The sequence below is a fragment of the Hemiscyllium ocellatum genome, chromosome 45, assembly GCF_020745735.1.
Source record: "Hemiscyllium ocellatum isolate sHemOce1 chromosome 45, sHemOce1.pat.X.cur, whole genome shotgun sequence".
Classification (NCBI taxonomy): Eukaryota; Metazoa; Chordata; class Chondrichthyes; order Orectolobiformes; family Hemiscylliidae; genus Hemiscyllium; species Hemiscyllium ocellatum.
Window position 1 is genome coordinate 3,412,457 of NC_083445.1, and position 26,072 is coordinate 3,438,528.

Consider the following 26,072-nt stretch of genomic DNA (forward strand, 5'->3'; position numbering starts at 1 on the left):
ACAAAGACACTTGAAGGCACTTGTGCATGAAATACAGAAAGCTAGTACAATGATGCAGCAGGTAGTCCAGAACGATAGTGGAATGTTGGCCTTTTTTTAAAGTGGGTTGGATAAGAAGAGCAGGTATATCATATTGCAACTGTCACTGTGCTGGTGTCATAGAATAGAATCATAGGAACTCTACAGTATGGAAACAGGCCATTCAGCCCATGGAGTTCACACGACCCCTGCAAAGAGCATGCCACCCAGACATATCCCCCCTGCCCTATCCCTGCATTTCCCATGGCTAATCCATCTAACCTACACATCCCTGAAAACAATGGGCAATTTAGCATGGCTAATCCACCAAACGTGGACATCTTTGGACTGTGCGAGGAAACCCATGCAGACAATGGAGAATGTGCAAATTCCACACATTCCACACCTGAGGCTGGAATCGAACCTGGGTCTCTAGCACTGTGAGGTAGCAGTGCTAACCATTGTACCATCCCAAAAACAATGTCACCATTACTAATAGAAGCTTCATTTTTCCACATGTTTTTGCTGAATTTAATTTCCACCAACTGTTATAGTGGGATTTAAACCTATTTTGCCTGGCTGTTAAGCTAGCCCACTGGGTTACAAGCCGAGTGACTTTTACCATTATACCACCATCTTTCTGCACGTCTGAGTACTGTGAGCAGTTTTGGTATCCTTATTTAAGGAAAAATATAATTTTATTGAAGGCAGTTTCGAGCGGGTTCACAAGGATAACCCCTGGTATGGAAGGGGGGTCCTGTAGTACTTGCTTGGAATTTAGAAGAATGAGAGGTGATCTCATTGAAACATATAGGATTCTTAAGGACCTTGACAGGGTAACTACCAGGAAGATGTTTCTTGCTACAGAGAGCTGTGGGAACAGAACCCTTGTGTATATTGAAGGCTTAAATACATCGATTCTTAATCAGTAGGGAAATCGAGGGTTACGGGGAAAGGGCAGGAAAATGGACGAGAGGCATTTCGGATCAACCATGATCCTGTTGAGTGATGGAGAAGGGTTACGACCGAAATGTAGACTTCTCCACCTCCTGATGCTGCCTGACTTGCTGTGTTCTTCCAGCCTCCTGCTTGTCTACCAAGACTATGTCATTTCCCAATTTTGCCTTCCTGATTCCCCTGTTAAGAATGCCCCTACATCTCTCATACTCTCCAAGAGATTCACATGATCCCAGTCGACTATACCTAACACATGCCTCCTTCTTATTCTTGACCAGAGACTCAATATTTTTATTCATCCATTGTTCCCTACTCTTACCAGCCTTACCCTTCACTCTAACAGGAACATAATGCCTCTGGACTGTTGTTATTTCACTTTTGAAAGCTGACTTACCAGTCATCCCTTTACCCACGAACTGTCTACTCCAAACAACTTTTGAAAGTTCCTGTCCCATTCTGGCAAAAATTGCTTTACTCTAATTAAGAATTTTAATTTTTATACAAGGAATCTCCTTTTCCATAACTATTTTAAAACTAATAGAGTTATGATCACTGGTCCCAAAGTGCTGCTCCACTAACATTTCAGTCACTTGCTCTGCCTTATTTCCCAAGAGAAGGTCAAGTGTTGCTCCTTTCCTGGTATGTACATCTACATATTGCTAAAGAAAATTTTCATGAATGTATTTAACAGATTGCTTACCATCCAAACCCTTAACACTATGGCAGTCCCAATTTGTGTTTGGAAAGTTAAAATTCCCCATTATTACAACCCAATTATTTTTATATATATCTGAGATCTCTCTACCTATTTGCTTCTCAATTTCCTGCTGACTATTGGGGGGCCCTGTAGTACAATCAAGGTTATCATCCCTTTCTTATTTTTGAGTTCCACTTATATAGCTTCACTGCATGATCCTTCAGAAATGTTGTCTTTAAGTACAAGAGTAATGTTTTCCCTAATCAAAAAGACTCCCCCCATCACCACCACCATCAGAATCCCTACCACCAGCACTATCTCCCTTTCTAACCTTCTTTTAGCATCTAAACTCCGGAACATTGAGCTGCCAATCCTGTCCCTCTCTAAGCCATGTTTCTGTAAGAGCTATGATATCCCCATCCCATGTTCCCATCATACCCTGAGTTCATCTGCTTTACCTTTAATTCATTAATTCTCATCTGTCTTTCTAATCTTACTACTACTTAGGAATCCCCTTCTCCTCACCTAATAGCTTAAAGCTTTATTAAAGTGTTCAGCATTTTGAATAGGGCATATAATATAAAGTATTATTCTTGAGTACTGGTGGTGCAGGGAACGAACATTAATGGATGTGATGCCAAATAGGGGGGTGGCTTTGTCTTGGATAGTCCCAAACTTCTTGAGTGTTGTTGGAGCTGCACCCATTCAGGCAAGCGGAGAGTATTTCATTACATGCCTGACTTGTACCTTGCAGATGGTAGACATGCTCTGGGAAGTCAGGAGGTGAGTTCCTTGCTTAGAATTCCTAGCCTCTGACCTGCTCTTGTTGCCATATGGCCAGTCCATTTTAATTTCTGGTGAATGGGAAGGATATTGAGATAGTGGGGTTTCAGTGATGGTAAAGGCATTAAATGTTAAGGGGCAAAGGTTAGATCCTCTTTTGTCAGATGATCATTGCCTTGTACTTCAGTAGTGCAAACATTATTTGCCAATTGTCAGTCCACACCTAGATATTGTTCAAATATTGCTGCATTTGGACATAGATTACTCATGGAAAACAGAAATAAACTGTTAATATTGGTATAAGGTGCAAGGTTAGATTAGGATGTCTGGTTGGCTTGGACAAATTGGACTGATGGGTATGTTTCTGTGCTGTATGACTCTGGACTACAACTACACTCACAGATTTAAAGTAATTGGCAAAGATGTAAAGGTGACATGAGGAAAATAGTTTTCATGTAACATGTGGTTAAGGTCTGGAATGCGCTATCCCAGAGTATGGTAAAGGCATTCAGAAGAGAATTGGCGTCTTATCTGGAAAGGAAGAATGTGAAAGGATTCAAGAAGGTAGAGGAATGGAATTATAAATAAATAGTTCTACCAGGGAGTCAACATGACCTGCCAGTGGGCTCCTGTGCTTGTAATCTGAAAGGCCGGTATCCCATCACCAAGTCACTGTTTAGTTACAGGTGCATAGTACATTACCAGCTAGTTCAGAGCTAACTACTAGAGTGAACAGAACCCCTGACTCTCCTGTTCTTTTTTTCTTTTTCTTTTCCCCTTTTCCCCCACACTACTGCCTGACAGTGGTAGTACTTATTTTTTCCCAGAACCCATGTCATGTGTGTGCAGGTGTTGGACACAGTGGAAAAACAGCAAGTGTGTAAATCTTTATTTATATTCCACCACCAGGAAGAAAGGAAACACCTGAGTGGCCAGTGAGACACTTGTGTTTTTTTTTCCTTTTTTTTCTTTTTTTTCACCCCCACACTACCGCCTAACTGCGGTAGTGCTTATTACTTCCCCCAGCACCCATGCTGTGTGTGCAGATGTGAGACACAGTGAGAGACACAAAGTGTATGAATCTTTATTCAAATATCCACCACCAGGAAGAAAGGAAACGCCCGAGTGGCCAGTGACAAGCAGTGCCCTTCACATCAAAGGGCAATGCTGTGTGATCAAACAGTGAAGGGGAGGGACACTTCTGTTTAATATTTTTTCTTTTTTTCAGAGTGAGCAGAAACTCTGACACTTTTTTTTGTTTATCCCCACACTACCGCCTAACTGTGGTAGTGCTTATTTTCTCCAGCACCTATGTTGCGTGTGTGCAGATGTGAGACCCAGTGAAAGACACAAGGTGCACGAAGAAAGGAAACTCCCGAGTGGCCAGTGACAAGCAGTGCCCTTCACATCAAAGGGCAATGCTGTGTGATCAAACAGTGAAGGGGAGGGCAGAGATTAAATCAAAATAGAGTTGGAGGGGGAGATAATGCATTCCACTCCCTGCAGCGCCCACCTCTCCCTGAACAACTCCAGGGTGTTGGTGGAGACCGCGTACACTTCTGTTTATTTTTTTTCCCCAGCACCCACGTTGTGTGTGTGCAGGTGTGAGACACAGTGAGAGACACAAGATGTACGAATCTTTATTCAATTTACACCACCAGGCAGAAAGGAAACACCAAAGTGGCCAGTGACAGGCAGTGCCCTTCACAAAGGGCAATGCTGTGTGATCAAACAGTGAAGGGGAGGGCAGGGATTAAATCAAAATAGAGTTGGAGTGGGAAATAATGCACTCCACTCCCTGTGGCACCCACCTCTCCCTGAACAACTCCAGGATGTTGGTGGAGACCGCGCACACTTATGTTTTTTTTAACCCCCACACTACCGCCTAACTGCGGAAGTGCTTATTATTTCCCCAGCACCGATGTTGTGTGTGTGCAGGTGTGAGACACAGTGAGAGACACAAAATGCACGAATCTTTATTCAATTTCCACCACCAGGAAGAAAGGAAACACTCGAGTGGCCAGTGACAAGCAGTGCCCTTCACATCAAAGGGCAATGCTGTATGATCAAACAGTGAAGGGGAGGGCAGGGATTAAATCAAAATAGAGTTGGTGGGGGAAATAATGCACTCCACTCCCTGCGGCACCCACCTCTCCCTGAACAACTCCAGGGTGTTGGTGGAGACCGCGTACATTCTATTTTTTTTCTCTTTTTTTCATCTTGTTTTTCCTTATTACCCCCACACTACCGCCTAACTGCGGTAGTGCTTATTTTACACTCCAGTTCTTTTTTTTAAGAATGTCTCTCACTCCTTTTTTTTCTTTTATTTCTTTTTTTTTTCTTTTTAACCCCCCACACTACCACCTAACTGTGGTAATGCTTATTTTACACTCCTGTTCTTTTTTCTTTGCTTATTTTTTCCCCAGCACCCATGTTGTGTGTGTGCAGGTGTGAGACACAGTGAGAGACACAAGGTGTATGAATCTTTATTCAATTTCCACCACCAGGAAGATAGGAAAACACCCGAGTGGCCAGTGACAAGCAGTGCTCTTCACATCAAAGGGCAATGCTGTGTGATCAAACAGTGAAGGGGAGGGCAGGGATTAAATCAAAATAGAGCTGGAGGGGGAAATAATGCACTCTACTCCCTGCGGCACCCACCTCTCCCTGAACAACTCCAGGGTGTTGGTGGAGACCACGTACACTTCTGTTTTTTTTTTGTTTTATACACAGTCAAGGAGGAGAGACCTTGAAAACACACACACACACACACACACACACACACACCCTGATCTAGCTCTCTCAAGTGCTACCTCTCAGAGTGAACAGAATGTTTGACACCCGTTTTTCTTATCTTCTTTTTCTTTCTTTTTCCAAGTTGTGTGTGTGCAGGTGTGAGACACAGTGAGAGACACAAGGTGCACGAATCTTTATTCAATTTCCACCACCAGGAAAATAGGAAAACAGGAAAACACCCAAGTGGCCAGTGACAAGCACTGCCCTTCACAAAAGGGCAATGCTGTGTGATCAGACAGTGAAAGGGAGGGCAGGGATTAAATCAAAATAGAGTTGAAGGGGGAAATAATGCACCCCTCTCCCTGAACAACTCCAGGGTGTTGGTGGAGACTGCATGCACTTCTATTTTTTTTTACAGTTCCAGACACCAGACCCGAGAGACTATAAAGTGATGGAATGTTACACTGAATGTTTTCGAGCTTCAAAGGTTCTATTTGAAATAATTCCCCAGAAACCAGTATCCTGACACCCGGTCCCCCTTTTATTATACGGAGAGAGTCCCTGACACTGACCCAGCTCCCTCAGAGCTAGCTCTTAGAGTGAACAGAACCCTTGACACTCCTGGTTATTTTTTTTGAAAAGGATGTCTGATGCTCCAATTTATGTATTTATTTATTTATTTTTAACGCCCACACTACCGTCTAACTGCGGTAGTGCTTATTTTTCCCCAGCACCCATGGTGTGTGTATGCAGGTGTGAGACACAGTGAGAGACATAGGGTGCACGAATCTTTATTCAGTTTCCACCACCAGGAAGATAGGAAAACACCCGAGTGGCCAGTGACAAACAGTGCTCTTCACATCAAAGGGCAATGCTGTGTGATCAAACAGTGAAGGGGAGGGCAGGGATTAAATCAAAATAGAGTTGGAGGGGGAAATAATGCACTCCACTCCCTGCGGCACCCACCTCTCCCTGAACAACTCCAGGGTGTTGGTGGAGACGGCATACACGTCTGTTTATTTCTTTTTTGTTTTTCTTTTGGGTGGCCAGTGACAAGCAACTCTTGCCTTTTTTTTAATCCAATTTTTTTTAGACTTAACCCCCACACTACCGCCTAACTGCTGTAGTGCTTATTTTTCCCTAGCACCCATGGTGTGTGTGTGCAGGTGTGAGACACAGTGAGAGACACAAAGTGCACAAATCTTTACTCAATTCCCACCACCAAAAAGATAGGAAAACACCCGAGTGGCCAGTGCCAAGCAGTGCCTCTCATCTCAAAGGGCAATGCTGTGTGATCAAACAGTGAAGGGGAGGGCAGGGAGTAAATCAAAATAGCGTTGGAGGGGGAAATAATGCACTCCACTCCCTGCAGCGCCCACCTCTCCCTGAACAACTCCAGGGTGTTGGTGGAGTCCGCGTACACGTCTGTTTATTTTTTTCTCTTTTTTAAATAATTAACCCCCACACTACCGTCTCACTGCGGTAGTGCTTATTTTTTCCCCAGCACCCATGCTGTGTGTGTGCAGTTGTGAGACACAGTGAGAGACACAAGGTGCATGAATATTTATTCAATTTCCACCACCAGGAAGAAAGGAAACACCCAAGTGGCCAGTGACAAGCAGTGCCCTTCACATCAAAGGGCAATGCTCTGTGATCAAACAGTCAAGGGGAGGGCAGGGACTAAATCAAAGTAGAGTTGGAGGGAGAAATAATGCACTCCACTCCCTGCGGCACCTACCTCTCCCTGAACAACTCCAGGGTGTTGGTGGAGATCGTGTACACGTCTGTTTATGTCTATCAGTCAGGACTCCCTGATTGGCCCAGATTAACGGTCCTAATCAGAGAACTCATTCTATGAGGTCCGCCTGGCTGACCTTGTTCTAATCACTACATCCATCCCCCTCTAAGTCCTGGTACATAGGCCCCTTCTTTTTTCTGCAGCTTCTCGTGGCGTGTTTTCGCACCACGTCTGGTTTCTGCCTTGGATTCTGGTGAGGTGAACTGGACTGTAGCCTGCCTCTTGTGCTCAGAGCATTTCAGAAGAATTAAATCTTCAGGTGGTAATGGCATCGAGGCTGCGACATCTGCCATTTTCATTCTGTCCTTGCAAGTTTCTTTGGTGCTAGGCAGATGGGAGAGCCCATGGGTTCTGACAGCCTTGCCTGATGTTCTGAAGGGCTAGATATATTTTGCTCCTGCTCTGTTTGGGAGGTTGCAGGTTTCATGTGGTCTATATGCTTGTTCAGGATCACCTCTTGTACCTGTATGTCATGAGACTTGATCTCACGTCGACCATGCCTTTCACCCATGCAGGAACATTTCCATGGTTTCAACACCAAAACTTTGTCCCCTGAAGTAAACTGTCTCTCTTGCCTAGTGGATTCTTGTGTTCAGCATTGGCATTCCTGATGCCGTTTCAGCCTCTCCCCTAGGTCTGGGAGGATTGGGTTTAACTTGGGGTGGAGTCATCTCCCCATTAACAACTCTGCTGGAGTAGCCGCTGTAGTGGTGTGAGGGGTGTTTCAATAATCAAACAGAAACTGGGCCAGTTTGGTATCAAGTGACGCTGGAGGCTGTTTCTTTAAGCCTGCCTTCAAAGTTTGGACTGCTCTTTCCGCCAGATTGTATGGACAATGGATAGTATGGAGTTGTCCTTACATGCTGAATGCTGACTGACTTTAGAAAATAATTCAATTCCCTGCAGGTAAACCATGGCCCATTGTTTGTGCCAACTCCCCCGGGAGTCTGTGTATTGCAAAAGATGTTTGCAGCTTTTCAATTGTCATCCCCATGTTTGACAAATGTGCTCTTTGCACATCCAACCATTTTGAATAGATTTCACAATGACTAAGAATATAGACCCCATGAAAGGACTGGTGAAGTCGACGAGTAACAGAGTCCATTCTCATGAATGTGGGGGAGCTGCTGGTATTAATTCTTGTCTTTGTTGGTACTTTGGGCACTGCCCCACCATTGCAGCTATGTTGGCATCCAATTCTGGCCACCAGACATAACTTCTTGCTGAGATCTTCATTTTGGAAACCTCTGGATACTGAGTTCAGCCAGTAGCTGGCGGTGAACTTTGTTCAGGACAATTATTCTTGCTCCCCATAATAATATGCCATCCTCTATGGCGACCTTGTCTCGATGGGTGCAGAAAGGAATTAGTTCTGGTTGTGATGGCCCTTTTGTTTCCCCAATCACCGCCAGCTGTTTTGGTTTTGTCAGGGCGGGATTGCTTTGTGCCTACAGTCTGATATTGTCAATGGTGACAGAAAGGGTGTCTGGAGAGCTTAAAAGCAGAGTGGATGCTCTTCTAGTGGCAGTACTAACAATGGAGTATCTGCCAGAGGGAGGTGGCTCTAGGCATTCATATTTGCCACTTGGCCTCCCGGACAGTGTACCAACATGTAACTGTCAGCACTCAGAATAAGAGCCCACTGCTGGATTCGGCCTGAAGCTATGGGTGGCATAGCCTTGTCCTCTTTAAGTATACTTAGCAGGCGTTTGTGGTCTATTCCTATTACAAATGTACGGCCATAAAGGTGTTGGTGGAACTTATTCACACCAAAGATGACCATCCAACTTTCCTTCTCTATCTTGGTGTATTTTTGTTCAGCACTAGCCAATGTCTGGGAAGAATGCGCTATCAGGTGTTCCTCTCCCATGGCTCTGGTGAGCTAACACTACCCTGATACTATATGGGGAGGCATCACATCTTGCTTAGGATCGTAGTGTGACAACACCTTAGAGGATGATAGCTGTTTCTTCACTTCCCTAAAGTCGCATCTTGGCTATGAGATCATTTTCAAGGCTGACTCTTTATTGATACTGGATGTAAGGCTGAAGGCCAGGTTACATTTGTATTTCTGTAATAATTTACCAACTCAAGGAAATACCTAAACTCCCATACAGACATGGGAGCTGGGCACCTTTGATTGCCCTTATTTTATCTTCCAATAAGTGTAACTTGGTCTTGTTAACCCTTAGCCCAAGCAGGTCACTTAGAGTGCCTGGATGAACACCCACCATGGAGAAATGTTTAAACGCTTTGTCCAAGTTCTTTAAATGTTCTTTCTTGGTTTTCCTGGTTATTAGTGCATCACCCAGATAAGTGTTGATTTGGGTTAAACCTTGTAAAGTGTTCTCCATTGTCTGCTGGAAAATGGCACAGGCTGATGCTACCCCAAAAGGCAGTCGCGTACATTGGGTATTAATTGTAGCATACCTCTGGGGATCCTCATCTAATCACAATTTCAGGTACGCATGACTCATGTCCAGCTTTGTGAAAGACAGCCCTCTCTCTCTTTCTCTCCACCAACTTTGTGTGCAAGTCCTCAGTTATGGTCAGCGCAGACTGGTTGGACTGAAGGGTCTCTTTCTGTGCCGTATGACTCATTGCCACATATCTGAGAGGGGGACAGTTGCAGATGGGACAGTGACAGGATGTAGTGCATCTATCGGGAAGGTTTCTCATCTGATGAAACACAGGGATTGGTTAAAATATGTCTGCTTCAATGCAAGATTTGTCAGAAATAAGAGTGACGGACTTAGAGCATGGATCTGTACTTGGGAATATGATGTTGTGGCCATAACGGAGATGTGGGTTTCGCAGGGGCAGGAATGGTTGCTTAAAGTTCCAGGGTTTAGAACATTTAAAAAGAACAGGGAGGGTGGAAAATGAGGAGGGGGTGTAAGCATTGCTAATCAGAGAGTGCATCACAGCTACAGAAATGAAGGTTGTTGAGGAAGGTCTGTCTGCTGAGTCAGTATGGGTGGAAGTTAGGAACAACAAGGGAGCAGCCACCTCATTGGGGATTTTCTACAGACCACCTAATAGCAGTAGAGAGATTGAAGAATGCATAGGCGGGCAGATTCTGGAAAAATGCAGAGGTAGCAGGGTTGTAGTTATGGGTGATTTCAACTTTCCCAATACCGACTGGAACCTCTTAAGTGCAGATGGTTTGGATGGAGCCGTTTTTGTCAGGTGTGTTCAGGAGGGTTTCCTTACTCAGTATGTAGACAGACTGACGAGGGGAGAGGCTATTTTGGATTTGGTGCTCAGCAATGAGTCAGGACAGGTGTCAGATCATGTGGTGGGAGAACACTTTGGTGACAGTGATCACAACTGCCTCACATTTAGCATAGCCTTGGAGAGTGAAAGGGTCAGTTACCGAGGGAAGATATTTAATTGGGGAAAAGGAAATTATGACGCTATAAGATAGGAGTTGGGAAGTAAGGACTGAGAACAATTGTTCTACACAAAGGGCGCAGGAAACATGTCGAGCAGTTGTTTCGAGTGATGCATGCATTTATTCCTCTGAGACAGGTAAGAAGGGGTAAGATTAAGTAATCTTGGATGACGAGAACAGAGGAGCTTCTCGTCAAAAAGAAGAAGGCAGCTTACGTAAGGTGGAGGAAGCAAGGATCTAGCACAGCTTTAGAGGATTACAGGCTTGCTAGAAAGGAACTCAGAATTGGACTGAGGGGAGCCGGTAGGGGGGCGGCGGGCACGAAAAAAGCTTGGCAAATAGGATTAGGGAGAACCCGAAGGCATTTTACTCATTCGTGAGGAATAAGAGAATGATCAGGGAGAACATAGGGCTGATCAGGGATAGCCTAAGGAACTTGTGCATGGAGTCTGAGCAGAAGGGGAGGCCCAAAATGAATATTTTGCTTCAGTTTTCTCTAAGGAAAGAGACCTTGTTGTGAATCAGAACTTTGAGGAGCTGGGATACAGGCTTGACCAGCTCAAGATTGATTAAGTTGATGTGCTGAAAATTTTGGAAAACATTAAGATTGATAAGTCCCCAGGGCCTGACCAGATTTATACTAGGCTGCTCTGGGAAGCGAGAAAGGAGGTTGCTAAGCTGCTGGCGATGATCTTTGCCTTGTCACTCTCCACGGGAGTCGTACCGGAGGATTGGAAGGAGGTGAATGTCGTTCCTCTTTTCAAGAAGGGTAATAGGGAAATCCCTGGCAATTACAGACCAGTCAGTCTTACGTCTATGGTCAGCAAAGTTTTGGAAAGAATTCTGAGGGATAGGATTTATAACTATTTGGCAAACATCGCGTGATTAAAGGCAGTCAGCATGGCTATGTGAGGGGTAGGTCATGCCTTACAAATCTTATTGAGTTATTTGACGAGGTGACAAGACAGGTTGACAAAGGTCGAGCAGTGGATGTGGTGTATATGACTTCAGCAAGGCATTTGATCAGGTTCCCCATGGTAAGCTCATTCATAAAGTCAAAAAGTATGGGATATCAGGGAGATTTGGCTATCTGGTTTCATAATTGGCTGGCTGACAGAAGGTAGAAAGTGGTTGTAGATGGAAAGTATTCTGCCTAGAGGTCAGTGGTGAGTGATTACCTGCAGGGCTCTGTTCTTGGGCCTCTGCCCTTCTATGTGCAGACCTGCTGCACTTTTCCAGCAACACATTTTCAGCTTTGTCCAATAATAGTAGTGTTGTCCCAGTCAAACTCATGTTGCTTATATGACAAGCAACATGGGTTCGACTGGGACAACACTACTATTATCGGACAAGCCAAACAGAGAACAGCCAGGGAATTCCTAGAGAAATGGCACTCATCTACTGATTCAATCAACAAGCACATCGACCTGGACCCAATATACCGACCACTGCAGTGGACAGCTGGAATTGACAACCGGAAGCGGCAGATGCAAATCACTATAAATGCCAGAGGAAACATCACAGAAGCACTTCACAGGAGGCTCCCAAGCACTGAGGATGTCAACTAGACTGGGAACGAAACGTCTGCAACACAAGTTCCCAGCTCGGCGAACAGAACCACAACAACGAGCACCCAAGCTACAGATCTTCTCCCGAATGAGGTTTTACTGTTCTGTGATGCTCAATGAAGCTGCTGTCTGGACAGATTCTCTATGTCTTCTGAGGTCCTAACAGAGGGACTAAAAGTCTGCATGGGTAGCTGTTAGTTCAGCTGAATTAAGGTTCACAGAACAACATCAATTATGACATTCATTTAACAATTTGAAGGATTTTTATTGAGAATGTGAATTAAAGTATGCAGCCAATGTATGTGTAAAAAGAAATTCCCCCAACTGTACATGGCTCACTGGCTTGTCTTTTGTGGGTCTTTTCAAGTCCGTTATCATTCCCGAGATGTAATTATGGACCCAGGCTTATTCCTTGTAGGCCCCTTCATCAGTTATCTCCTTGGTGTAGATTTCTGGCCAAAGTGAGCTGCAGATGTTGAGAAAAGAGGGAGAAATAATTAATGGCTGTGACTGCCGAGATAAAGGTCACCATTTCTAAAAATTAACAACCAAGGTGAGATAGATAAAAGCATAATTAAATATTGTTATTGTCTGTCGTGAACCCATCTTTAACACCACTTAGCTTTTGTAACCTGCCACGGATGAATCTGGTCCATAGTATCTTGGAGCATCATGCAGCAATAGCAAAGATATTTACAAATATTGCGTTTCTCTTTGAACTATTGCTCCTCCCTTATATGGATGCCACCCTGCACTTTGCCACTTAATTATTGCTTCTATAAAAATGCACCATCTCACAGTTATCTACAATGAAGAATCATTTGCACATTTTGGGGTTGCAGTGGTGCAGTGGTAATGTCACTGGACTAACAAGCCAGAATCCCAGGTTTGTGTTCTGGGGACATGGGTTCAAGTCCCGCAGTGGATTTTAAATTCAATTTTAAATAATGGAATTAAAACTAGTTTCAGCAATGGTAGCCATGAATCATTGTTGGGATGAGCAAGCCTCTCAGTTCAAGGGAAATTAGGAATGGGCAGCAAATGTTGACTCTGCTAAAGATACAAGCATCTTATGAAAAATGTGGACAACAATACCCATTCTGCATGTTTGTTGATATCCTCTTGCAATGTGTAATGATAGCAATATGTTTAATTGAACATTTTACGGTGCTATTTCATTAACTTATGTTTCTATCAGAGTGTTGAAATACTGTTGAGGTGACAAAGGACTCCTGTTTGAAACTGAACTAAGACTTATGCGTAATATTTTATAATTATCTTACCTTTACATGAAATTTTGCCTTAACTGCATCTCACTCCATTTGAGTATATGATTTTAGCAACAATCATTGCCAACTGCATAGTTTTAGCTCTGGAGCAGCACTTGCCTGATGATGACAAGACTCCCATGTCTGAACGACTGGTGAGTAATATGTTTTACTTGTATATTTTATTATGTGTGTGCATTCATTGTACTAATTGTTAGTGGATATTGAAGTGAAGGTTAACTCTAGATAATGGCAATGTGCTATAATTAAAAGTGCATGGGTATGGGTATTGAGTCAGGGTAGGAACATGTTTGACTGTCTTGCTCCCATTATAAAATAACCACTTCATGTATAAAAGTCAGACTCACAGGTAGCTGGGATCCAAGGAGCTGACTCCTGCTCAACTTGGAATTCAGGACAAGAGGAAATTTCTTAAAATTCGTTGTAAACACTATTTTGATTTCTTCCTAGTTGGATCTTCTGAGATTGTTGATGTCCTGGAGTGTGAGATAGTGGTGGAGATTGTTCTTGTCAGGTTTGCAGTGTAGTAGACTTGCTTGTACTGGAAGCTGCTTACATTATTACACAGTTCCTGTTCTTTGTGGCAGAAGGAACATGTACGTGCATTGCATCAGTTTCAACTGAACAAAGTAGGTGACATCTGTTTGCTGGTTCATTCCTCAGGGCTGACACTGACCATTCAGAGCCAACCTGCCTGATTTGAAATTAAAACAAAGTTGTCAGTCAGCATGAATGGGTGCATTTGTCATGGAAATATCCCTCTCAATCAAAGTCCATTTGCCAACCAATCAGTTTTTTTTTAACACCGAGTCAAGGACACCACTTCGCTTGTCACATCTTGAAGATTTCTGTTAAAAATCACACAACACCAGGTTATAGTCCAACAGGTTTAATTGGAAGCACACTAGCTTTCGGAGCGACGCTCCTTCATCAGGTGATTGTGACAATCACCTGATAAAGAAGCGTCGCTCTGAAAGCTAGTGTGCTTCCAATTAAACCTGTTGGACTATAATCTGGTGTTGTGTGATTTTTAACTTTGTACACCCCAGTCCAACACCGGCATCTCCAAATCATGAAGATTTCTGAGCATCCCTATTCATGCCCATAGGTTCCTAGATTGCTGAATAGCTTATTACATAATTGTTGATAGTCAGAAGGCTTTTATCATCGACAACTGTTCACCACACCATAGACCAATTATCTACTTATTAGTAGCCAAGTTTCCCTTTGTACATGTGTTGGTTCCATCTGTAACTAAATCTGTCCTGCTGGTTGAACAAACAACAGCATAAAGACACTTACAAATAAATGCTGGTGTCTTGCTCTTAAAAAATACAGTAATCCCTCCATAAACTTTGATTTTGAAACATACCTTTTCCCATTTCAGTCCACAATCAAAAATACAGAAAATAAAAAGATGCAGTCTTTTACTGTGGATACAGCAGATAGGGAGAAACTGTTCCTGCTCCTATGAGTATTAGGAGGAGTGGGCACAGATTTAAAGTGTTTTGCAACGGACACAAATGCAAGATGTCAAAAACCTTTTACACACAGTGAGTAGTTAAGGTCTGGACTGCACTGAATGAAAATGTAATGGAGGCTGGTTCAATTGAAGCATTCAAAAAGGCAAAGTGCAGGATTATAGGGAAAAGGCAGGAGATTGGTGCTAAGACAACATTCGGAGAATTGGTGCAAACATGATGAGCCAAATGGCTTCCTTTGGCACCATATCACATTTGCAATTCTAAGTACGTATGGGCAAGTTACTGGATGGTGACCAGTGTATTTGGAACTTTACTTCAATAAAAGATAGTACTTTCAGGAGAGAAGAAGATAAATTTGAATACAAGAACTTCTAAGAAAAATCTTTCATGAGCTGTGAGCACCATTATTAATGCCAGTAATTATGGTTTACATCTAATTGTCTTTAAGAAGATGGTGGTGAACCGCTCCTGCAAAACCAGCTGAAGTAAGTACATCTACTGTGTTTTTGGGAAGGAACAGCAGGATTTTATCTGGTATCAATGAAACAACAGCTTTATAGTTCCAAGTCGGGATGGCTTGTGACTTGGAAGGGAACTAGGTGTTCCCATGTATCTGCTGCACATGTCTTTCTAACTGGCAGATGCCATGAGTTTAACGAAACTTTCATGAGTTGCTGCAGCACATTTTGAACATGATGTATTTTGCTGTCACCGTAGGTCAGTATGGAGGGACTGAAATTATTTTCAGTGAAAATCCTCCTAAAACTAGTTTAAGTTTTGAAAGTTACTTGGATTCTTCAGCCATCAGAATTTGCTATTCCTTTGCAGGTTAACTAACTGTGTTGATCATTTCTGGGTTATAGTATTAATCTGGAATCTCAGTTAATATCCACATCTTGGGTCTCAAAACTGTAAACGCAATGTTGGAACAACTAACTCCCTAAAGGCACTTTTTCACCGTCATCTGCCTGACCAATATTCAACCAATTCTGTAGGTGAATAAATTCGTAGTCCCTGTGTGTCTTGGTTATGTAGATGAGGCAGATTATCTGATTGGGAAGACATGGTTTCAAACTGTTCATAGTTGATAAAGTTGTTTTTTGAGTGCTTTTTGAGATAATATGTAACTGTTTCATTCAGACTATTCAATATTTTCAACACCTGATTTAAAATTGCTTAATGTTGTCAATGGATGTAAAGTAGAAAATGACAGTCACTGATTTTTATGAAAATAAAGAAAAGTGTAGCATACATATTTATAGCTTTATCACATCCATCTCTTTGGAAGTGAATTATTTTGATGTACACCAACTACTGTTAGATAAACAAATGAAAATAATTTTACATATAACCAGATGACAGTGAGGTATTTTCTTGATATTGTATATGTGGGAGAGGAGTTTTTGTAGGACAAGAGAGAAACTCCCTGCTCCTTGCTGAATCCTGCCATGGTTCCTTTGATATTTGCTTAAGCAAAGTAGTAAAGGGATAAAAATTCAAAGCCAAGCTCAAAGGACAGAAAACACAAATGCTCATTAAGTACGACAATGGGATATGATCTTAGATTTTATGTTGAAATAGAATGGTTCTTGAACCCACAATTTCTGATTTAAAGTCAAAAGAGTGCTGCTAACTAAGGAAAATTAGCATCCTTTATGAGCTCTCAAATGTATTAAACAAGAATTTATTGAGAGAAAAGATTTCTAACTCTTTTTTCTCTTTCTGCTTTGTTTCAGGATGACACTGAACCATATTTCATTGGGATCTTTTGCTTTGAGGCAGGAATTAAAATAATTGCTTTAGGGTTTGCTTTCCATAAAGGCTCTTACTTACGGAATGGCTGGAACATCATGGATTTTGTTGTGGTCCTGACTGGGTAAGTCATAGAAATGTTGTCTTATAGTATTGTCCTTGTTAGACTGGAATTATTTTGCAGCTGGATAAACATGTGCAATATGTGATTGTATTCAGTAAATACGTGCAGCTCATTAATAAAGAAACTATGTGAAGTCAACTGCAAATAAAAATTGAATTGTACTTGAGTGAAGAGTACTTTGCTCAATGGTTAAATAATCCAAATACTGCAAACACAGATAACAAGGGATTTCCTAGTCTTTCTCAGTCCTCCCTAAGTTCTTATGGTTTTTTTGTTGGTCAGATAATGCCATTGAGAGCTTGGATTGGTGACTATGTCTTGGAGACATCTAAAAAACAGAAATAAGGTATGAAAGGGGATCAGGCAAGGACAGGGATCCAGAATGTTCACTGCAACAATTTTATTGATCAGGTGTGATTTAGTAAAATACCTTTCTCCTTTTATACAATGAAATTCTGAAATGAGGAGGAATGGATCACTTTTGGTGTGAAGTATTTAACCACTTGTATCTCAAACATATGTTATGCCAATTTACTCAAACTGACAAATGTTTATTTTATCTTTTCATGTAAAGTTGAGCTACAGTATCTGGGAGACTAGATGCTGGGGTAGGAATTGTTCCTGAACATTTTTGCTACTTTGCAATTCCTAAATGCTGATTGATGCAGAATTTATTTTCCCTGACATGAGACTTATTCATCCCAATGATAGGAAGAACAGACATGGAGATGGGAAAAGAAGGGCACCTTAGCATTCAAAATTTCATTCCTCTGTCTACTTGCAAGACTTGCTATGGATATTTGCAAGAGATAGCAACCAAGTGATAGAGTGGTCTCTTGAGCAGTTTTTCAATGAAGGAGTCATTGTTACAAATTAGAATTATATACTAAATGTAAATGTGTAAATATTTTAGAATAAATGCTCTGACAGTATCGTTTCTGAACCAACAATAATTCTGTGATTTAATTTTGCTCAAATCTAAACTCATTCTCAATTAGAATAGTGTACTCTTAATTGAGTTTTAAATGCAATGTATGATGAAATCACTTTAATTTTTAATTTAATGCCTGGTTCATTCAAGAATTTTTATTACCTGAAATAATATTGATTAAACCTAAAAAGAATGTGTTTTGTTATGTGATTTTTTTTTAAAAAAGGCTCAGTTGGCTGGAGAAGGGTTACACTCGAACATTGACTTCTCCATTTCCTGATGCTACCTATGTTCTTCCAGCCTCTTGCTTGCCTACCCAGTTGGCTGGATGGCTGGTTTGTGATGCAGAGTGATGCTGACAGTGTAAATGGGAGGAAAAAAATGCCACTAAAATAACAGGTGTAAAGGATTATAAGTAGCCACCTGTGTTGTGACTGAAATATTGAGATTTTTATTTGCTCTTTATTCCTCCTTTTCTGTATATTTTGTGATTGATCTCAGGTTTTCATTTAGTGTATTATCTGAGTTTTATTTGAAAACAGATGACAGCTCTACAATAGCCAATAGAATGCTGAGTTCTTGATTGAATTTTGTCTAATGTAGTTTGTGGATTTATGTTTTCTAGTGGGTCTTACATTTATTTGGTCAATAGAACAGTGGAATAGGAGCACTGGAGCCATTCTCTTGTGTATGTCTGCCAGCACTACTGGCACTTGTCTTTTTTTTAAGGTTCATCATAAGTTACTTTTCTACTTTCATCCCTGAAGCTTGTCCAAAGTCAGAAGTCACATGACACCAGGATATAATCTAGCAGGTTTATTTGAAATCACAAGCTTTTAGAGCATAGCTCCTTTGTCAGGTGAAGTGAGAGAGAAGCACACAGACACAGAATTTATGGGCAGAGAGATGAAGGATAGAGAGATAAAAAGATCAGAAAATGGTTTGAATGGATCAGCTGCTACTGTGCATTAGTGGTGGAAGTGTGAATGTTGAAGGTGTTGGATATGGTTCCCATCAAACAGGTTGCTTTGTCTGAACTCCTCCAGGCAAGTGGAAAGTGTTCCATGTACTCAATGATGGTAAATCCACTGAATGTCAAGGAGCCATGATTAGATTCTCTTATTGGATGTTGAGCAATATTCAATTGCAATCATGGTAAATATAGACCATCAAATTTTAATGCCCATCATCATATTGTTATTTCAGAGATTTATCATGAACTAAAGTGGGTTTAAAATTGAAAATACTGATTGAAAATGGCTGATCTGATCACCTGATTACATTGTCCCTTTTAAATGTATTACCTGATACTGTATGTGTATATTGGTGCCTTGTTTCATTGTTTTTTTTTCCCTTGGGGTAAGCAGGTATTAAAATTCCTCAAGAAAACCATGTAATTGACTTCTTCATGTTGATCTACAGTTACATACCCAGCTAATGTTATTACCGGACAAGTCAGATCCCAGACTGAAATTTGCCTTCATAGTTCATATTTTGATTTGTTTTGGTTTTAACAAAATGAACTTTCACTGAAATATAAGCGCACATTGTTGCAGACTTTGTTTTAACAATTAAACATAAATTTATTAACAAAAGAGATAAAAGAAATAAACGAGAATATACCAAAGTATCTACTTGTAAATTCAAATATTTTTAACACACTATAAAGGTACGATATCTAATTTCAAAGTAGTCCTTTATGAATTAAAAGAAAATCAACAGCTTTTGTTTAAATCCAAAACATACCCCTGACACAGTACCCAAAACACTACTTGTACAATACTCACATCAGAGTCCTTATATCTTACACTCTGATAGGTTTAAGTCACTTGTGACATTGGCTAGTTGATGTTAGCTGTAGATAGCATTATACACATGACTTTAAATGTACTCAGCTTTATCTCTTCAAGTTTTTATCCCAACATGACTGGTTTGGAACTAAGATTAACCTTTCTCTCCAAAATAACCTAGTTCACTATCCTTCCCTTCTCAGGATCACTAATCTATACAGCCATCCTCATCCCAAGGACTTCACACGACTGTCCAAAACTCAAAGTAAAACTGAAATCAAAAATCAACCCTTCTAATATATGGGTGTTTTTCTTAATCTCTTACAAACCTTAAGCCTCTATTATTTGCCATGCTGAGCCAAAAAACATTCTAAAATAAACAAAAGTCCATGAGAGGTGCATAAAACTAGCTAGGTTTCAAAAGTGTTTTTCAAAATAAATTGCCTTGGAATACTTTAATTAACATCAGACACATAAACTTTAATGTTTCTAACTCAAAAAAACATAATTCTAAACTGACAGTAAATGATATTCAAAATATAAATCACAAAGTTTACGTCATGCTACCTTAATCTACCGCTGGGTTGATGAGTCTGTTGTATGAAGAGAGATTGGATGATCTTTGGTCTGTTTTTCTTTGAGTTTTGAAGAATTAGAGTTGATCTCTAGAAGACTTATAAACTTGAAATGAATTGAATGATTTATTATCACTTACATTTTACAGTGAATAATACAGTAAAATAGAATGAAAGCTTTAATTGTTGCCACAATCCGGTGCCATTTTAGATTGCTTAAGAATAAAAAGATACATAAAGAAATAGAAGGATGGATGCAGGTAAGACATTTCTTCTGGATGGGGAGACTAGAACCAAGGGGCACAATTTAAAAATAGGGAGGATTCCATTTAAGACAGAGATGCAGAGAATTTATTTTATTCAGAAGGTTGTTAAATTTTGTAGTTCCTTCCAAATTATTTTGAAATTAAATATTGTGCCTTTATAGTGTGTTTAAAAATATTTGAATTTATAAGTAGATAGTTTGGTATATTCTCATTTATCCCTTTTATCTTTTTTTTTGTTAAACTTGGAGTGTCTTGAAGACTTTGAAGTATTTAATCAGCTGAGTATATTAAATGGCAGAGCAGGCTCAATGGGCAGAATGGCCTACTTGTGTTCTTATGTTTCTAAGACCATAAAATGTTAAAGCAAAAGTAGACCATTTGGTCTACTGCTCCACCAAATGGTAATATCGTGGCTGATCCTATAATCCTCAACTCCACTTTCTACATCTCAATTACTACATCTTTGAATATGCTTAATGATCCAGCCTTGACAGTTTTCTGCAGTAAAAAGAATCCACAAATCACTACCTTGTGAAAGCAGAAATTCCTCCACCTCTGTTAAATAGGTGACATTTTGCTTTGAGATTATGCCCGCTGCTCTCAAACTTTCTTACAGTGGGAAACAACCTTACAGCATCTATTCTTTTTTAAGCTTTCTAAAAATCTTATATGTTTTCATAAGTTCACTTCTCATTCTTCTAAACTCCAATGGGCACAGGCCCAACTCAACTTCTTCTCATAAGGAAACTCCTCTGTACCTGGGATCAATCTTGTGAGCTGTCCCATGACTAATTCCAATGAAGAGACACTGACCTAATTAACTACATTTTTAATTGATATGTGTGATGTAGCTGCATGCTAAAAAGAAATAAAATTTTTTTGTGATCAAGTGAGCAGTGGTCAGAAAGAGGGGAACTGAATCAGCCTTCCCCATATCCATTAATGTATTCAAAAACTAGAAATCTAGCGAAATGTCTTAAATTGAATGAATGAGCTTCTACAGCTCTTTGGGGTAGAGAAATCCAAAGATTCACCAACCCCTGAGTGAAGAAATGCCTCCTCACCTTTGTCCTAAATGCTTACCCTTTATTCTGAGTCTGTGTTCGCAAATTCTGGACACCTGAGCCAAGGGAAACATCTTTTGTGCATGTACCCTGTTGAGACCTAGAAGGACTTTGCAAATATCAATGTGGTCCCTCTCTTACTTTGAAACTCTACAGAATACAGGACTAGACTTCTTGATTACTCCTCCAGACAATCTTGGCATCCTAAGATCAGTCCAGTAAACTTTTGTTGGGTTCCCTCTGTGCCCAGTATATCCTTCTTAAGTAAGGAGAGACATGTAATGATTAGAAAAAAAGGTTCTTTTCCCTGGTTGCAAAACATGATGGATCAAAAATTATTGCAATGTATAACTATGCTTACATGTTAGAGTCATTATTCATTCTCTGATACAAATTATTTGCTTGGATTTTTGCATAAAAGTTGTCAAGGGATATGGTGAGATACAGATCAGTTGAAAATATGTGGAGAAATGGCAGATGGAGTTTAATCCCAGCAAGTGTGAGGTGTTGTGCTCTGGGTGATCAAATGTTAGGGGAAATTGTACAGTTAATGGCAGGACCCTTAACAGCATTGATGTACAGAGGGATCTTGGGGTTCAAGTCGATAGCTCCCTGGAAGTGGCCACACAGGTAGATAGGGTGATAAAGAAGCCATTTGGCATGCTTGCCTTTATTGGTTGGACAAAGTTTAAAAATCATGTAACACCAGGTTATAGTCCAACAGGTTTATTTGGAAGTACTAATTTCCAAACAAACCTATTGGACTATAACCTGATGTTGTTTGATTTTTTAATTTTGTCCACCTCAGTCCAACACGGCACCTCCACATCATGGCTACCATTAATGGATTAATTAGTTGAGTACAAGAATCAGATAGTGATGTTGCAGCTTTATAAAAGCTTGGCTGGGCCGCACTTGGAGCATTGTGTTCAATTCTGGTCACCACGCTACAGGAAGGATGTGGAGGCTTTGGAAAGAATGCAGAAGAGGTTTATCAGGATACTGCTTGGATTAGAGGGTATGAGCTATAAATAAGCAGAAGGTGGACAGATTAGAATTGTTTCCTTTGGAGCAATGGAAGCTGAGGGGAAACCTGATTGAAATTTATAAAGTTATGAGATGCATAGATAAGGTTGACAGAATGTTTTTCCAAGAATTGAAATGTCTAACACTAGAGGGCATGCATTAAAGTAAGTGTGGAACGTTCAAAGGAGATGTGGGGGCTAAGTTTTTTACACAGAGAATAGAAAGTGCCTGGAACACACTGCCAGAGTAGTGGTGGAGCCAGATACAATAGGGGTGTTGAAGGGACTTTTAGATAAGCACATGAATAAATAAGGAATGGAGGGTTGTGGACCATAGGTAGACAGAGGGGATTAGTTTCACTTGGCGTGATGTTCAGCACAAGATTGTTGGGTGAAGGGTCTATTTCTGTTCTGTACTGTTCTATTACTACGTTTTTCCAACAACACAAGGTCAAACTGCATTTTGCCTTTTACATGGCAATACAGCTTACCACAGCAGCTGCCCTGACTTACTCCACATTGCTTTTTGTTTTATCATCTTCAAAGAAAGCAGATAAGCTTGGGCAGAAAGTAGGATCTAGCCCTACCTTCTCTAGAAAAAAAAAGACAGGATTATTCGAATTCAGATTACATTTTGGCCACAGTTCAGACCTTAAGTACATAATGATTAAGAATGGATACCAAGAATACAAATCCAAAAACAAAAGTTTGATCATTTTAATCTAAATTTCAGGAACAAAAATATTTCACGATATTTACTGCTGTGCCAAAGAGGTCAGTTCTTGCTTGTGCTGCTTCTTTTATTTCAGAAGAGTATCCTTCAGCAGTAAATGATAAAATTTTAGTCTGCAAACCACTTCAGGTTGAATAATTAAATTTGAAGCATAAGTCCAAGCATTTTTCATGCAGTAAGACCCCACAAAAAAGTGCTGAGATGAAGGATATGTTGATGCATTTTCTATTATGATCTCAAGAGAATGTTGGATAGATACCAGTAGACCTCTCTACTTCAAAATTTACAAAGGTTTCATCTTATTTAGGGTAAGGTTAAAAATCACACATTACCAGATTATAGTCCAACACGTTTATTTGGAAGTACAAACTTTCGACATGCTACTCCTTCATCAGGTAGCTAGTGGGGCAGGATCATAGGACACAGAATTTATAGGATAGCATTTATTCAATACTACACACACATATTATGTGCTTTTTAGGGACATTACAACAAGCTCATATCTTTTCTTGTGGCTCATGTGTATGTTAAAAGTCCCATGGCACAATTTGAAGAAAAGTGGCAAGTTTTCTAAGATCTTGACAATATTCTTCCTGCAGTTAATAACATCAAAAATAGATGAACCCACTTGAACCAATTTCTGAGTCTGAAATGCCAACTGAGCAAAGTGACAGTTTAATGAAGAGCTATTGATGGATTATTTATAGATGAATGGATGCCTATGAGTAAATTATAGGATGAAATTTTACTGAGTGGTTTGGTTAGTCTATAAAAGGAATAAAAAGGAATAATGGACACCCAGGAGTGAATTACAGAATGGAATCCAGTCGAGGTGTTTGTGTTATTTTATGACCCACAATAACAAATACAAAGTTCTAGCTGTTTCACAAGTATGAGTGATCTTGAAATCCATTATTTTCTGCTAATCTGTGTGATGGGTTCATGGGGTGATGGAACTACTATCAGAAAAATTCAATTTTAGTAACAAATAACAGATATTGGCAATTAATGTGCTCTGTGTGGCTGGTGTTGGTGCCATTGAAGTATTAATGATCATCTGAGAATTGGAGCAAATTTTTCATACAATAGTCAACAATTAATTTCCAGAAATAGTATGATTATTACACAATAATACATTGGAAAAGTGTGCAGCCCATTTCTTTTTAAACTAAACTAACATGTCTGTTGACAATAGAAACTACCCCTGTAAACTTGTTACAGTATAAATTTATCCTCCCGTTGGTAATGGCAGTCTCCATTTTGTATCTGTCAACCATTTTAGTTCCTCTGCATTCTGTAAACATGTTTAAACCAAAAGACAAGACAATGAAAGAATGTAAGACTATAAACTGAAATTGGAACTGAATGAAATGTGGATTGTCTCATGACTTTCCACCCAACTTCACCTGAAGCTTATGTTTAGTTTTAACTCCTTACATTGAAATCTGCCAAGTCTTTTTATTTCTCAATGGTGAAATGAATCTTGAGTATGACATTGAGTCATACGGATTAGGAATGTTTCAGTTTGAATCCATGATTTACGACAAGTTAGTTAGCCTCATCTCACTAGGGTCTGGGTGGGTTCCTCTTCGGAGGGTCAGTATGGTCTTGATGGGCTGAATGGTTTGCTTCCACACCATGGGGATTCTATGATTGGAACTCATAGCTTGGAAAGCTTTTGTTTTCCATTTGCAGAAGTTCCGATGCAGTTAGATGCATGAAATGACCTCTCCTGAAGAAAAGAGGTAGCTGACAACTGTTAAGAAATAAGTTACTTCAGCTGTAAGGGTTTTAGTATGAGTATTTCAGATCAGAAGGGGTTGTTTGAAGCTGAGAAATTCTAAGATCAGTTGTGTGGTTAATCAACAAAGAAGCTACCAAACTCTTAAGACTGGGAATGAAAAGAAACAGTTAATTAAACCCTTAGATATGATAGAGAAGGCATTCTCTCTCATCTTTGAATATTGTTGAGTGATAGTATTGAGACAGGTCAGATTCTATTTTTTCTGTGTTTTGAAATCTTTTGAATTGTGTTATGTACACATAGTTTGGTTTATTCTAGTTTACCTTTTCTTTTGTGCAATAAAATTCTGTTTTATTGTTAAAACTAAAGGTCCAGCATTTACTTAGTTGAGTTTCAATGAAATATCCACTGTTCTAAAAAAAAATTATCTGTGATCTGACTTGTCCAGTAATATTATCAGCTGAGATCATAACATTTTCTTTCTGTTGTTAGCTGTCTATCACAACCTCCAGAGATTGTTCCTTAGGTAATTTGTTCTTATGAACATTTCTCTCAGTTTGAGGTGGTTATTCCAAACTTCCTGAAGTTTGCCTTCAAAGCATCCTTGATCTTTAGACCTACTTTGCACATGGTGTTGTTCAATTTGTGAATACACAACTGCCAGAAGAATTTTATCATCGGTCATATGAATTGCATATCCTGAATATTCCTGAGCTAGCCTTTACCAGATTTCCATACGACTATCAATGGGTGCTTATTGGGATGTGCACACCTTGTGTACTCATCAAGATTTCTTAGCTGCTGAGTTAAGATCTTGGAATGTTCAACTTTAATAATGCTGTGAGAGCACCTGAACTCCATAGACTTCAGTGGTTAAAGATGTCTCATCAGCACCCCTCAATGGCAGTTAAATATTGGTAGTATATGAAGGTCTTACTGATGGAATCTCTATTCCAATAATGAACTAAACAAACAATAGAAAGCCAGTTAGCTTTGATGTTCGCATAGTGAATGTCTTTCTGATATCACCCAGGCTAGGTTTGCCAACCTTAATAACAAAAAGAGCCAATTTTAAAATTGAGTCTAAAATGCAGTAGCTTAAATGCAATGCTATGGCTCAAATGCCAATAATAATAAAAAATAAGACACAGCTGCAATTTAACAGGCAGCATGGTGGCTCAGTGGTTAGCATTGCTGCCTCACAGCGCCAAGGACTTGGGTTCAATTCCATCCTCAGGCAACTGTGTGGAGTTTGCACATCCTCCCTGTGTCTGCGTGGATTTCCTCTGGGCGCTCCATTTTCTCCCACAGTCCAAAAATGTGCAAGTTTGGTGAATTAGCCAT

The 26,072-nt window shown here is 40.2% G+C and overlaps 1 protein-coding gene across 1 annotated transcript in view; it reads left to right on the forward strand.

Annotated features, from left to right (window-relative positions):
• The window catches only part of LOC132835847 (voltage-dependent P/Q-type calcium channel subunit alpha-1A-like), a 518,300-nt gene that overhangs the window by 65,405 nt on the left and 426,823 nt on the right, over nucleotides 1–26,072 (forward strand). The window contains exons 2-3 of the mRNA XM_060854942.1: nucleotides 13,269–13,374; nucleotides 16,461–16,600. Of these exons, the coding sequence (XP_060710925.1) occupies nucleotides 13,269–13,374; nucleotides 16,461–16,600 (246 nt within the window). The remainder of the gene's footprint in view (nucleotides 1–13,268; nucleotides 13,375–16,460; nucleotides 16,601–26,072) is intronic.